The following is a 16047-nucleotide window of genomic DNA, read 5'->3' on the forward strand; positions in this document are numbered from 1 at the left end:
CACGCCCTTCCTTTGTGCCCTTCCGTACAGTTGGTGAGCTACGAACGCACGCGCGGCGGGGTGGAGGTCTCAACAGAGCGCGGCGCTGAGACGACCTCACGGCTGCTGGTCCAGGACGCGCGCCCCCGCCACTCCGGCCGCTACACCTGTGAGCCCGCCAACTCCAAGCCCCGCAGCGTCAACGTCCATGTTATAGCCGGTAGGTGGGGGGCGTGGTGAGGAGGGCGTTGGGGGGGGAGGCGTAGAGAGTGGAAGGCATGTGTAAGGGAGCCGTGGCAAGGGGTGGGAGCGTTTTCTAGCGTTGGGGAGGGAGGTGTAGGGAGGGGAAGGCATGTAGAAGGGGGTCGTGGAAAGGGGTGGGCGCGTTTGAGAGGGGGGCATGGGAAGGGGAGGCGTGGAGAAGGGGGTCGTGGAAAGGGGTGTGGGCGTTTGAGAGGGGGGCAAGGGAAGGGGAGGCGTGGAGAAGGGGGTCGTGGGAAGGGGTGTGGGCGTTTGAGAGGGGGGCATGGGAAGGGGAGGCGTGGAGAAGGGGGCCGTGGAAAGGGGTGTGGGCGTTTGAGAGGGGGGCATGGGAAGGGGAGGCGTGGAGAAAGGGGGCATTAGCGAGGAGGCGTGACGAGAGGGGGTTGAAGGGGGGGGGGGTCAGGTGGGTTGTGGGGGTGGATATACTGAGCTTCTTTTTTTTTTTAGGTGGAGTGGGAGGTGGAGAGTGAGGTGGAGGAGGGGACGTGGTAGGGATATACTGGACCTGGTGTTGTATTTTTAGGTGGCGTATCTATCTGTCTATCTATCTATCCATTTATCTAGTTATTTGTGTCATTCCATCTGCCTGTCTATCTGTCTGTCTGTCCGTCTGTCTATCTCAATAATTTCCTGTTGCATTTCGCATTTCCAACACTCGTAACCAGACATTTGCTTTCACATTTTTTCCCGCCTACCTGCCTGTCACACACACACACACACACACACACACACACACACACACGCACACACACACACACACATTCCATTAGTCTTTGTTTGGTCTCCTCTCTCTCCCATTTCCCTTCCATTAGTTATTCCATTCCTCCCATTTCCTCTCATTCACGTGTTGCTTCGGTTCATCGCTGTCGTATATTTCCATTACCATATTTTAATCAGTTATCGGCCTCTCGAAATACAGCCAATTATAGTAGAAAGACGGTACATTCAGATAGACAGACATTCAGATAGACAGACATTTAGATAGACAGACATTCAGATAGACAGACATTCAGATAGACAGACATTTAGATAGACAGACATTCAGATAGACAGACATTCAGATAGACAGACATTCAGATAGACAGACATTCAGATAGACAGACATTCAGATAGACAGACATTCAGATAGACAGACATTCAGATAGACAGACATTCAGATAGACAGACATTTAGATAGACAGACATTCAGATAGACAGACATTCAGATAGACATACATTCAGATAGACAGACATTCAGATAGGCAGACATTTAGATAGACAGACATTCAGATAGACAGACATTCAGATAGACAGACATTCAGATAGACAGACATTCAGATAGACAGACATTCAGATAGACAGACATTCAGATAGACAGACATTCAGATAGACAGACATTTAGATAGACAGACATTCAGATAGACAGACATTCAGATAGACAGACATTCAGATAGACAGACATTCAGATAGACAGACATTCAGATAGACAGACATTCAGATAGACAGACATTCAAATAGACAGACATTTAGATAGACAGACATTTAGATAGACAGACATTCAGATAGACAGACATTCAGATAGACAGACATTCAGATAGGCAGACATTTAGATAGACAGACATTTAGATAGACAGACATTCAGATAGACAGACATTTAGATAGACAGACATTCAAATAGACAGACATTCAAATAGATAGACATTCAGATAGACAGACATTCAGATAGACAGACATTTAGATAGATAGACATTCAGATAGACAGATATTTAGATAGACAGACATTTAGATAGATAGACATTCAGATAGACAGACATTTAGATAGACAGACATTTAGATAGACAGACATTTAGATAGATAGACATTCAGATAGACAGACATTTAGATAGACAGACATTCAGATAGACAGACATTCAGATAGACAGACATTCAGATAGACAGACATTCAGATAGACAGACATTCAGATAGACAGACACTCAGATAGACAGACATTCAGATAGACAAACATTGAGATAGACAGACATTCAGATAGACAGACATTTAGATAGACAGACATTCAGATAGACAGACATTCAGATAGACAGACATTCAGATAGACAGACATTTAGATAGACAGACATTCAGATAGACAGACATTTAGATAGATAGACAGGCAGATAAGATAGACAGCAACTCATACGCTTATTAATCTGTCTGTCATATTTATTAACCTCATTTTATTCACTAGTCTAAATTTTTTATTTTTTTTATTTATTTGTGTATCTGTATCTATCTACTGTAATTGCTTCTATATTCATCAGTCTGGGTGCCATATTTCTTTCTGTATATCAATCTTTCTATCACTTTATATCGCTATTTTATTCCTATTTTATTCATTCTATTCATATCCTTTCTATCTATGTATATGTTGAGAGAGAGAAACTAACCAATTATCTATCTCTGTATTATCTATCTATCTATCTCATTATCTACCTATCATATCCCCTTGTAACTGTTTCAATATTTATTCATCTAACTAACCACCTATTTTCTCTACTAGTCTTTCTACCCATCTTTTTATTTATACATATATTGGGAGAGGCCGCCAAGCTATAGTTTGTTTCATTCCGTCTGTCCACCAACAAAGCGGGAATTTCCATGGCTGTGGCACCTGCGCATTTCTGGTTCGTGAATACGTGAAAATCAACTGTTGTGATAGACATTCAAGCTTATTTTTCAATAATATATTTGAATATTTATGTGTACAAAAAACAACTCAGTCATTTGCATCGATAATCTGACATACAAGCACACGAAAACACAAACTTGTATCAAATAACATAGTCACATCATACTCGAACGATCTGTGTTTTTTTTAAATTCATTGATTGATAGCTCATTTCAGGTATATTAAAAGACATCTGGCTCCGCAAGCGCATGTGAAGGATAGCCTAATAATTTACTGCATGTAAATAATTATTATTAATCGAAATAACATGAAACTGTATTACAGTAAATAATAACTGCTGAAATGCAATGCTAGGCTATTTAGAATATTAGGTTAACCCATGCTGTTTACATGCAACTCATCAAAATTTCTTGTGTATAGACACTTCAAGAGTCAGAGTCACTTTATGTACCAGAATGAGATGAAATATGGGGACCTGAAAGGCTATGAATCGTTCGAGTATGATCAGACTGCTATTTGATATACAAATTGTTCTTTCGTGTGCTTGTGTGGTAGATTATCGATGTAAATCGGCACGTTTGCGGTTCATATAAAAAGGCTTCAGTTTTTTTTTTTTTTTTTTTTTTTTTTTTTTACACGAACATTGAAATACATCACTGAAAATATAAAGTTGATCTTCACGCAATCACGAACTAACAATCCGCAGGTGCCACATCTACGTTCGCGAGTGGACAGACGGAATGAAACGGACTATACCTGCCAGGTGTTTTATCTATCTACCTTACTTTACCTTATCTTATTATCTATTATACCTATACATATAAGCACCCATTTTTCGATATCAATCTACATTTATCTCTCTATGTATCGAGACTAATCTAACATTTATCACCCTATCTTTCTATTTATCTATATTTTGAGAGAAAGACTACTTAACTATCTACCTGTGTTTTATCTGTCTACCTATCTCATTATCTACCGTTTATAATTTCTAAGCTAGTGTTTCTCTTTATATCACTCTTTCTATGCATCTATCTATCTATATATCGAGAAAGACTAACTAAGTACTTACCTGTATCTACCTCCATCTACCTAACTCATTATCTACCTGTCTATACCTGTGACAACGTATATCATATCTGTAACATCTATTTCCCTGTCCATTCATTTATCTATCTATATACTGAGAGAAAGACTTCGTAACTACTTACCTGTATTATCTATCTACCTCGTTATCTACCAACCTATTCCTATGACCACGTATCTAGCATTATCAAACCTCTATATGTCATCTACCTCAATATCCATCTGTCTGTATGTTAAGAGAAACTATCATCTATTTACCTATCACATTATCTACCCTCTATCTGTCATCAATCTCCATATCCATCTATCTATATGTTAAGAGACACTATCATCTATTTACCTCTCTCATTACCTACCTGTCTATACCTGTGACCTCCTATCTATCATCCATCTCCCTATCGCGTCATCATAATTGTCGTGTCCATCAATTTATCAGACACTCATCCAGTCATTCAGCCGAAGCCCCATCAATTTATTCACGAGCCTCCAAATAGTTCGACCCCTGGCGCCACGCAGCGACCTAGCAATTAATGAACTGGTCTGCGTACCCATCGCCGCCGCCGCTATCTGTCATCCTAGCTGTCTATCTATCTATCGGGCTCTGTCTATCGATCATGGGGTGATTAGCTATACTAGAACGTTCCTGCATCTCTCTCTCTCTCTCTCTCTCTCTCTCTCTCTCTATCATATTTATTAATCTCTTTTTCTGCCTTTTTGTATTTATTTATTTATTGGTTTATCTATTCGCTTATCTATCTGTTTATCTTTTTATCCTATTTTTATCCTCTTTTTATCCTCTTCTCTTTTTCTCATTTTTCTATGTTTATGTATTTATCTATCTTTGTTTACCTATTTGCTTGTCTATCTAGTACTGTTTATCAATTTATCATCATTCCTTTACTCACCTCTTTCGTACCTACACTCCTTTCACCTTCCTTTTTTTATTACTCTACTTTTCTGTATTTGTATTTATCTATCTATTTATTTACCTGTATGCTCGTCTACCTGTAACTGTATACCCATTTATCACTTTATCCCCCTTTCCTTACTCACCTCTCTCTCACCTTCACTCCATTCACCTACTTCCTGTTACCTGCACCATTCACCTATTTCCCCTAACCTACACCCTTTACGGACCGCCCATTACTCGTCTATACACGCCCAGTACGACACACGCAGCGGAAAAGGCTTCAAACGGTGCCAAAAGCCTGAATAGGGCGGGCGGAGACTACGAATGGAAACTGCTTTGATTTTCGGACGCGGTTGAGTCACTCCCGCCCGAAGCCGCCCGAACCCCCTCGTTCCCCAATAGCCCAAAACCCGCGGCTCAGCAACTCGGATCTATAGACCAGCTGACTGCGTCCTGTCAACCCAAACAACAGCGGCGGCTTCATCTGTCATCCCTCCTCCCTTAGGCTCGCGGGGAAAAAGGAAAGAGGTCGTAAAAAGGGGTTCCCAGGTCTGCATAAATGACAGGGCCTAGTTTAGTTTTGTTTATCAGCTGCCCATCATACGCGAATGAAAATGAAGTGAGAGGAATATATAAAAAAAAAAGAATAAACGTCAATGAGTCACTTACTTGTCAAACAGTTAGTGAGTCTATCATCTTTATTAATTTTTATCCATAGAGGTATATCTTAATTAATTTGTCAATTTCTCTATTCAGTCATAATTACAGGTCATATATACATTTTATTTATGTATCTATTTGTCTATATCTATATGTCTATCACTACCATCTATCTATCTATCAGTCTATCTATTTGTGTGTTAATATCTCAGTCTCTCCTCTTATAAAGTGTATAGAGTTGAAGAAAAAAAAAACTTGCCATATTTTTCTTGTAAAGTGTATAGAGTTGAAGAAAAAAAACATCCTTGACATATTTTTCTTATAAAGTGTATAGAGTTGAAGAAAAAAAACATCCTTGCCATATTTTTCTTGTAAAGTGTATAGAGTTGAAGAAAAAAAACATCCTTGCCATATTTTTCTTGTAAAGTGTATAGAGTTGAAGAAAAAAAAACATCCTTGCCATATTTTTCTTATAAAGTGTATAGAGTTGAAGAAAAAAAAACATCCTTGCCATATTTTTCTTATTTTATATTCAGTAAAAAAAACTCGGTAAAAAAATAAAGAAATAACTGCAAGAGAAGTGTGCAAAGACATGTTGTGATGCAGGAATTTATTAGTCTCCCCTCGTGCGTGTGTGTGTGTGTGTGTGTGTGTGTGTGTGTTGTATATCAAACGTTTCTTCAATCCGGTATTCATTTATGTACATTAATCTTGATCCTCCTCCTCTCTCTCTCTCTCTCTCTCTCTCTCTCTCTCTCTCTCTCTCTCTCTCTCTCTCTCTCTATATCTCTCTCTCTTTCCTCTTCTCTCTCCTCTTCTCTTTCCTCTTTCCTCTTACGTTGTTCTTTTTTTTCTTCTTTTTCTCTCTTGCTTTATCCTCCTCCTCCTTCCGGGTTTCGTATTCATGTTATTTTTTTTTTTTATAATATTCTCGGTTTGGGTTGTCTTTCTTTCCTCTTTCAAAACGTTTTCTTCGTGTGTGTGTGTGTGTGTGTGTGTGTGTGTGTGTGTGTGTGTGTGTGTGTGTGTGTGTGTGTGTGTGTTGGTTAATGCGTTTTCGTTTTATTTTTATTTTTTTATTTTTGGGGGCATTTAGTTTTTTTTTTTATACAGTTTGCAAGTGTTTTTTTCGCGTTAAAAGTTATATTTCGTCGTTTTTCTTCTCATTATTCTTTGTTTTATTCCTTTTTTTATTTCTTATTTAAATTTTTGTTTGTTTGTTTTCGTGTTGTGAGGCTTTTTTTTTTTTTGCGTTCTTTTTTGTGTGTGTGTGGTTTTCGTTGCGCTACTATCGTTTTCTCTATTATTTCTTTATTATTTTCTTTATTTTTCTTTATTTTATTTTATTAAGTTGTTTTAGTTGCCATGTTGTGTGTGTGTGTGTGTGTGTGTGTGTGTGTGTGTTGTTGTTGTTGTTGTTGTTGTTGTTGTTCTCGATATTTTTAAAGTAATATCGCCGTTGACGTTTCGCTGTGTATTGTCATTTAGCGCTCTGGTGGTTTTTTTTTTTTTTTTTTTTTTTTTTTTAGTCATATTCTGTTCCTTTCGGTATTTACATTATTTCGTCATTTTCGTTTCGCTTTTATCGTTTTTTTTTTTCTATCGTAATTTCGTTTTTTTTTTTTTTTTCATGTATTGTTGCTTTCGGGATTTCGTTTTTTTGTTTGTTTGTTTCCATGTTGCGTTTTTGCTGTTTTCGGTGTTAAATAATTTCATCTCTTCGATCTCTCGCTCACTTTCCACGTCAGTTTATATTAGTTTGCTCTCGTCTTTATCTCCGTTTATCATTAATTATTTCAAATGTCTCTTCCACTCTCCTGCTATACTTCTTTTACGCTTTATCTCCTCTGCCACCTCCTTCCTCCGCCTCCTCCTCCTCCTCCTCCCCTCTTCCTCTCTCTCTCTCAAGATAAGTGGTAAAAGATTCTCGTCGTACGAAGCTAAACACTTCTTCAATCGAGTTGTTAATGGCTGGAACTCTCTACCCTGTGATGTCGTTGATTGTCGCGGTTTAGATTCGCGACAAGTTATTTTTATGGTTCTTTTTCCTTTCCTGCCAGCTTTGGTTGGAGGGATGGGGGGGGAGGAGCCTTCGCCTTTGCTGTCCTTCATCTTCCACCTTTGATTAGATAGTTAGTGTAGCTTGTCACATACAGCCTCGTAAGAACCATCAGGTCTGCTGTTGTTTGTTCTTCCTTTCTGTTGCTTTGTGTTCCTCCTCCTTTCTGCCTTTAAAAAGAGTGAACCAAAATTTATTGAATTGTTTTCTTGGACTATTTAAGTTCTTGTTTTGCAGAGAGAGAGAGAGAGAGAGAGAGAGAGAGAGAGAGAGAGAGAGAGAGAGATTCATAATGATGATAGTGATGATGACAATAATAATCATAATAACAATAAGAATAAGAATAAAGACAGAATCAACAATAGAAAGCAATCTTAGAACGACATCAAACACGAAAGCACCAAAAGAAAACTTGAAAGAAAACACAAACAATCATCATCAACAACAACAACAACAATAACAATAAAAATAAAGCATCAGTCGCGTTCCTTTTATATCCATGAAAATTATGCAGTGTGTGTGTGTGTGTGTGTGTGTGTGTGTGTGTGTGTGTGTGTGTGTGTGTGTGCTCTGTATTCCTATATTTTCATCATACAGAGAATAAATGATTGCCTGACTGCCCGAATGTATGAACTACTATTTATTTCATTTTCTCTCTCTCTCTCTCTCTCTCTCTCTCTCTCTCTCTCTCTCTCTCTCTCTCTCTCTCTCTCTCTCTGTGTAATTCTTTTCATCTCTCCCTCTTCTTTGATCTTAAGGGATGAGAGACATTGAAAAGGGGCTTAAAATATCGATAATTAATGTGAACAGGTAAACACACACACACACACACACACACACACACACACACACGCGGATGGTAAAATATGACAGAACTGAATAAAACATGAAAATAGTTAATCGTTTCCTAGGTTTAAGTAGAAATAATAGACAAAGCCGTAAATATATCGTATCATCACTACCCCTAACACCACCATCATCACCACTAACACCACTAATACCATTAACAACACCATCACTCACTACCATTAATGCCACTATCATCACCCCTACTAATACTACTAACACCACTAACACCATCACTAACACCACTACTAACGCCATTACCACTACTAACGCCATTACCACTACTAACACTACTATAATCACCCCTACTAATACTACTAACACCACTACCACATCACTAACACCACTACAAACACCACTTACAATAACAACAACAACAACGGCAGCAGCAACAACAACAACAGGACAAATAAGAATAACAACAACACCAATCATCTCGAAGCCTATCTGAGTCACCTGTAACTAAATAACACCTGTTCTTATCTCTCTCTCCAGGTGACCAGCCGGCAGCCATAGTCCACGACAATGGCGGAGGAACAATCTCTCTCCACCCCTTCCTCCCTTGCCTCCTCCTCCTCCTCCTCCTTCCTTTCCAGCTCCTCCTCCTCCTCCCTTCTCCTCTCCCCACCTCACCCCCCTCGACATCCACTCTCGTCCGGATTTAGATATATAAGCTTGTGTCAGTATGTGTGTGTGTGTGTGTGTGTGTGTGTGTGTGTGTGTGTGTGTGTGTGTGTGTGTGTGTTTTAAACGTCAATTTAGATGCTGTAAAAATATGCCTTTCGTATTCTGATTCATGTTAATTCTAGCGTGTGTGTGTTTGTGTGTGTGTGTGTGTGTGTGTGTGTGTGTGTGTGTGTGTGTGTGTGTGTGTGTGTGTGTGTGTGTGTGTGTGTGTGTGTGTGTGTGTGTGTGTGTGTGTGTGTGTGTGTGTAAATATCTAGCACCAGATTACACTACCTGCCCTAAAGACTCATGTATATATTCATGTATGTATGTATGTATGTATGTCGTTTTATGTACGTAAATTATTCTAAGTACCGTATATGTAAGTGGAAGTGCGTTTTTTGCCGTGTGTGTGTGTGTGTGTGTGTGTGTGTGTGTGTGTGTGTGTGTGTGTGTGTGTGTGTGTGTGTGTGTCGAGGCTTCGTGAGCACCTAGAATGACGCACATGAGGAGATTAGTTGACACGCTCCCGTTCTTATTTATATATAACGTGTGTGTGTGTGTGTGTGTGTGTGTGTGTGTGTGTGTGTGTGTGTGTGTGTGTGTGTGTGAAAAATGAAAATATAAATGTAAGAAGCACAGCCACTTTCATGATTATGTCAACGACGACGTGAAAGTTTTTAATACACTTAACGCGCACAATGTTTTTATTCTTTTTTTATTTTTAAGAGGCAATGAGAGAGAGAGAGAGAGAGAGAGAGAGAGAGAGAGAGAGAGAGAGAGAGAGAGAGAGAGAGAGAGAGAGAGAGAGAGAGAGAGAGAGAGAGAGAGAGAGAGAGAGGACAAGAATGACATACCACGCCGCTTAGAGTGTAAAACATAGGCCTAAATTCCTGATTGTATACTTTTTCTTTGTATTTACGTTTGAGGAGGCGCTCATTATGTATTCCGATCCTCCTTAGTCGGCTTCAACACCGTAAAAGTTGTTCAAAGAGTGTTGGAGCGCCTTACGTTGTGTTGCCGCTGCTCCTGTTGTGTTGTTGTTGTTGTTGTTGTGTTGCTGTTGTTGTTGTTGTTTTCATCCTCTGGCGGTGTTTGTGATTCGAGGCCTCCCGTCATAAGTGTTGTTTGTGTTCGTTTGCCGGCGGTGTTTGTCGAGTGTTTGTTGTTTGTTTGTGTTGAGTAATGACACGCGGATGGTCACGATTGGACGGTTCCCCCTCACCCTCACCCTCATCATCATCATCATATTCATCATTATTATTAGTATTGGTACATCAGTTTGCCCCGCGCACCAAACACAGTTATCGCCATCCTCGTGACAACAACAACAACAACAACAACAACAACAACAACAACAACTTGAAAAACTACTGCTGTCACTGCTACACTTTTTTAAAACATCACCTCAACCACTACTACTACTACTACTACTACTACTACTACTACTTCTACTACTAATACTAATACTAATACTAATTCTGCTACTACTACTACTACTACTACTACTTCTACTACTTCTACTACTACTAATACTAATTCTACTACTACTACTATTACTACAACTATTAACTAACTAACTAACGAAAATTGCAAGACAGGCAGGTATTTTTACACTTATAATTATTTACCACCACCACCACCACCACCTCCACCACCACCGCCAACACCACCACCACCACCACCTCCACCTCCACCACCACCGCCAACACCACCACCACCGCCACCACCTCCACCTCCACCACCACCGCCAACACCACCACCTGCAACATAATCATATCCCAGCCGTGTGTTGTCTTGAAAAACGAGGAAGCTCAAGAAAATATATAATTGTTAGTCTGCAATTATTTACGAAACATGAACCCTGTAATATTTTTTTTTTCTTCCTTTCCTTTCCATTGTGAGGCTACCACGCTCCTCGAATTACAATTGTTATTATTACTGTTATTATCATTTTTGCTCGTGTCGGTGGTATTATTTTTCAGCCTCTATTGTTTCCGCCCCCAAAGATTGAGTTTTTACGCCCTGACCTGACCTGATTTCCCGGTTCCAGTCACATTTCACAAAGGTTCTAATTGTTTTTAGCTTTGATTTCGAACGATTCCTTTACCCCCTTCTGGAAATCCTTTTATTCTTTATCCCGCCTTTCTTGTGTGGGAACGAACCTGCGCCAAATGAATTTTAGCGAGAAAGCCGCCGAGAAAAGAATGGGTACGGAGGGAACAGGGTGCAAAATAACGCCGGAAAACCGCGGGAAAGAAAGGTGTTGACGCTTTCCCGGTCCTCCTCTGTGCGTGCGTGGCTGGCGATGGAAAAACGTGAAGGGAGAGAACGATGGAAAATGTGAGGGAGAGAATGATGGAAAATGTGAAGGGAGAGAAGGATGGAAAATGAGAAGGGAGAGAATGATGGAAAATGTGAAGGGAGAGAAAGATAGAAAATGTGAAGGGAGAGAAGGATGGAAAAGGTGAAGGGAGAGAAGGATAGAAAAGGTGAAGGAAGAGAAGGATAGAAAAGGTGAAGGGAGAGAAGGATAGAAAAGGTGAAGGGAGAGAAGGATAGAAAATATGAAGGGACGGAAGGAAAGAATGAAATATAGAGGAAAACATGACACGTGGAAAAAGAGAAGAAAAAATAGAAGGAAGAGGTATTAAAGGTGTCTGATACTCGTTTGTTAGTATGTTCGTAAGAGGTGATAGAAAAATGTGAAGGGAGAGAATGAAAGAAAGGGGGAAAGAGGAAAACTTGACACGTGTTGATAAAAAATAAAATGAAAATAAAATAAAATAAAATAAAAAGACAAGGAAGAATTATTGAAGCTTTCTTAAGAAGATACTCGTTTGTAAGTGCGTCCGTGAGTGGCGTTAAAAATTCTCAAGGTACAAAAGGAGGACAGAAAAAGAGAGAAAGAGAAGAAGAAAGAGAGAAGAAGAAAACTTATAAATTTTTCCCCCCGATAAAAAAATACTGACAAAGAGAAGGACACAGACTCCTACCTGTTACAAAGTCTTCAATTAACCAACAGGTGTGAGTTAGCTAGTGAGTGCCTGGTGTACAGAGAGAGAAAGAATGTTGAAACGTGGAAGAAGAAAAAACAGATCTCTTTTTTCCCCCGATAAAAGGCACACAAAGAACAGGACGTTGACTCTTACCTGTTAAAAGTATCACCCTAATCAATCGAAAGGTGTAAAGGTGTGTACAGAAAGAGAGAGAGAATGTTGAAACGTGCAAGAAGAAAAAACAGATCTCTTCCTCCCAAGATAAAAGGTAGACAAAGAACAGGACATGGACTCTTACTTGTTAAAAATCTCAGCCTAATCAATTGAAAGGTGTGAGTTATTTAGTGAAAGAAAAAGTAAATACTGACACATGCAAGAAGAAAAATAACTGACCTATTCTTCCCCCGATAAAAGACAGACAAAGACCAGAACATAGACTCACCCTTTACAAAGTTCTAGCGTAATGAAGCGACGCCGTGAGTTAGTGAGTGGTGGATGTACAAAAAGAAAATAATAGAAAGAAAACCCTGACACGTGAGAGAAGGGAAAACAGACCTATTCCCTAAATACAAGATAAACAAAGAACAGAACATAGACTTTTACCAGTGTCAAGGTCTTCGTGTAAACAAGCGACAGGTGAGATTTAATTAGTTGGTCTTGTAAAGGTGTTGAAAAGGTGTTGAAAAGTTGGTGTTGACGCGTGTGGGCAACAAAGGCGTTAATGGCATTACAAGGAAACTAATAGAAACTTGGACCCAACTTTCGTCAACGCAGGAAAAATGTTTATATCGAAAGAACGAACGAGGAAGTCAAGTTTAAGTGGATTAGATAAAAAGGGAAAAAAACTAATAAAAATAAACTTAGAAATAATTAGAGCAGGCAAATAAAAGGAAAAAATATGATAAAGCCTCAGGTGGTAATTATTTAAAGTGGAGTAGAGGAAAATAGGAAGGAAATAACTGAAATGTGAAAAAAGGGAAAAAAATAATAAAAATAAACTTTGAAATAATTAGACCCGGAAAATAAAAGGAAAAAATATGATAAAGCCTCAGGTGGTAATTATTTAAAGTGGAGTAGAGGAAAATAGGAAGGAAATAACTGAAATGTGAGAAAAAGGGGAAAAAATAATAAAAATAAACTTTGAAATAATTAGACCCGGAAAATAAAAGGAAAAAATATGATAAAGCCTCCAGGTGGTAAAGTGGAGTAGAGGAAAATGTAAAGGAAATAACTGAAATGTGAGCAACAGTTTAAAAAAAAAGCAAACAAATTTAGAATGGAAAAAAGAGACAAAACAAAAAGAACCAGAACGTAGAGTGTAGTAAAGGGGAAGTGAAAAACGCGGACGTGAATAAAGAGAAAAAATATTGACGGAGGAAAAATGAAATGAATTTAGAAGAGAAAAAAAAAAGATGGAGTGTGACGAGATAGAGAAAAAAAAAAAGAAAAAAACAGGCAACGCAATAAAGTATAGATGAGAAATAGAAATAGAAAATAATGAAAATAAATCCAGTAGAGTCAACTACAAAAAAATGCAAAAGGAAAACAAAACAAAAAAGAAAAAAGAAGGATAAATCGTAGAGAAACAAAACAAACAAACAAACACAGACAGACCTTGAGACGATAAATCCGGAACAACAACAACAAAAAAAAAAGATAAAAGAAGAAAAACAAATGGTGAATGAAAGCTTCGAAAAAAATGAAAAAATAAACAGATTGATGGCATGTTTGAAGAATTTTGAAGCATTTATCGAGAACTGTGTGTGTGTGTGTGTGTGTGTGTGTGTGTGTGTAGATTAAAAGCCAGTTTTTCCACGTAATTGCTGTCCTCGGGCTCAAAATAGGAAGAGTGAAAAAGAGACGAAAAAAAAAAAAAGCGTTAAAAGCAAAAGAGTGAGTGAGTGACTGAGAGATAGTGACTTGGCGAGTGTGTGAAAGAGTATGTGAGTGAGTGAGAGAGAATGAGTAACTAGCCTGTGTGTGAGAGAATGGGTGAGTGAATGAGTGCATAGATGAGAGAGGAAATGAGAGTGAGTAAATGGGTGACTGTGTTGAAGAGTGAGCGAGTGAGTGAGATAATGAGTAACTGAATGAACAAGAATGAATGATAATGAATAAGTGAGTAAGTGAGTGAGATTGGGTGTGTGAGTGAGATGATGAGTGACTGAACGAATGTATGAGACTGTGGGAAACAATACGAGTGAGTGAGAATGAGTGACAATGAGTAAATGAGTGAGTGAGTGAGACATGAAGCTTCGAAACACTGACTTGGACGACTGCTTCACTTCACTTGGCTACGGTTCAGCGGTCAGACAAATGATTAATGAATGTCCGGAGTTCATTACAGGAAGAGGAGAGAAGGGGAGTGCTCGAAATGACGATGCTGGGGATGTAATGAGAAAATGGGAAATATAGGAAGAGGAGAGGAGGAGAGTGATGATGATGACGAATGATGGGCGTTGGTAATGAGAAAGGGATAACGAGAAGAAGGAATGTTAAGGAAGAGGAAGATAGTAGTGGAAATGACGATGATGGCGTTGGTAAAAAGAAAGGAATAACGAGAAGAAGAAAATAAAGGAAGAGGAAGATGGCAATAGAAATAACGATGATAGTGTTGGTAATGAAAAAAGGAGAACGAGAAGAAGAAAAATTAAGGAAGAGGAAGATAGTAGAGGAAATGACGATGATGGCGTTGGTAATGAGAAAAGGAAAACGAGAAGAAGGAAATAAAAGAAGAGGAAGATGGCAATAGAAATAACGATGATAGTGTTGGTAATGAAAAAAGGAGAACGAGAAGAAGAAAAATACGGAAGAGGAGGATAGTAGTGGAAATGACGATGATGGTGATGATAATGAGAATACGAAGAAAAGAAACACGTGGATAAGAGAAAGAAAGTTAATTGAAGGAAGAGAAGAATGCGTATAGTGGTAGAAATGATGATGATGACGATGATGATGACGAGAGAACTGAACACGGAGAGAAGAGAAAAAATAACAAGAACAAGAACTACTAATATTAACACAAGTACAAAAAAAAAAACTGTGAACGTTAAAAAAGATAACGAAGCAGAAGAAAAAGAATAACAGCAATGAACATGAGCAAAAAAAAATAACGATAATAAGATCTAAAAAAAAAAAAAAGGAAATTAGAAGAAAACGAGACGAAGAAGAAAAACAGGAAACGAAAACGAGGAAAATAAAGAAAATAAAAACCACAACAGAAAGGAAATGAAGACCCACGCAATATCCTCCTCCTCTTACTCCTCCTCCTCCTCCTCCTCCTCCTCCTTCTTCCTTCTTCTCCTCCTCTTCTTCCTACTCCTCCTCCTCCTCAGTCTCCTCCTTTTCCTTCTCCTCCTCCTTCTCCTCCTCCTCTTCCTCCTTCGAACCCGTGCAAGCGAATCAGTGAGCGAGTCTGAGTCAAGTGGTTCGAGGTCTCACAGTGAGTGGTTCGAATCCTGACATCCTCGACCGTTACCAAAAATAAAAATAAAACAAAAAAAATAACTTAGTGAAGACAATAAAAATATGACCCTCAGTTCCGAGCATTGTGGTTTAGCCAAGTTTTATATTTGTACAATGTGACTTTATAAATACTTAAGATAACGACAAAAAAAAAGAAGGTTAGGTTCGTCTCTGTACATAAGCCTAGAGAGATATGTGCAAATAAATGTATGTGCGTGCGTGTGTGTGTTTGTTTTCGCTGTAAACCCCTTTTTAATTGTCACCCTAATTATCATGTAAATTGTGTAATGAATATAATTGGCGGCACTGTGGTTTTTATTGCTATTGGATTTATGATTATTCGTGTAGCTTATCATTACTGTCATTATTTTTATTATTATTTTTATTACGATTATTATCATTATTATTACTATTATTATTACCATTATTATTATTATTACTACTACTACTACTACTACTACTACTACT

The 16047-nt window shown here is 38.6% G+C and overlaps 1 protein-coding gene across 7 annotated transcripts in view; it reads left to right on the forward strand.

Moving 5' to 3' along the window:
• LOC126996070 (zwei Ig domain protein zig-8-like) overlaps window positions 1–15797 on the forward strand; it is a 231462-nt gene extending 215665 nt beyond the window's left edge. For 2 of the 7 annotated variants that reach the window (XM_050856140.1, XM_050856139.1), the window contains 2 exons: window positions 31–199; window positions 8945–15797. In XM_050856140.1, coding sequence (XP_050712097.1) covers window positions 31–199; window positions 8945–9114 — 339 coding nt within the window. In that variant the 3' untranslated portion in view covers window positions 9115–15797. The remainder of the gene's footprint in view (window positions 1–30; window positions 200–8944) is intronic. The other 5 variants (XR_007750904.1, XR_007750900.1, XR_007750903.1 and 2 more) reach the window with 5 other exon arrangements.
• Window positions 15798–16047: the final 250 nt, after the last annotated feature.

The sequence above is a fragment of the Eriocheir sinensis genome, chromosome 9, assembly GCF_024679095.1.
Source record: "Eriocheir sinensis breed Jianghai 21 chromosome 9, ASM2467909v1, whole genome shotgun sequence".
Lineage (NCBI taxonomy): Eukaryota > Metazoa > Arthropoda > Malacostraca > Decapoda > Varunidae > Eriocheir > Eriocheir sinensis.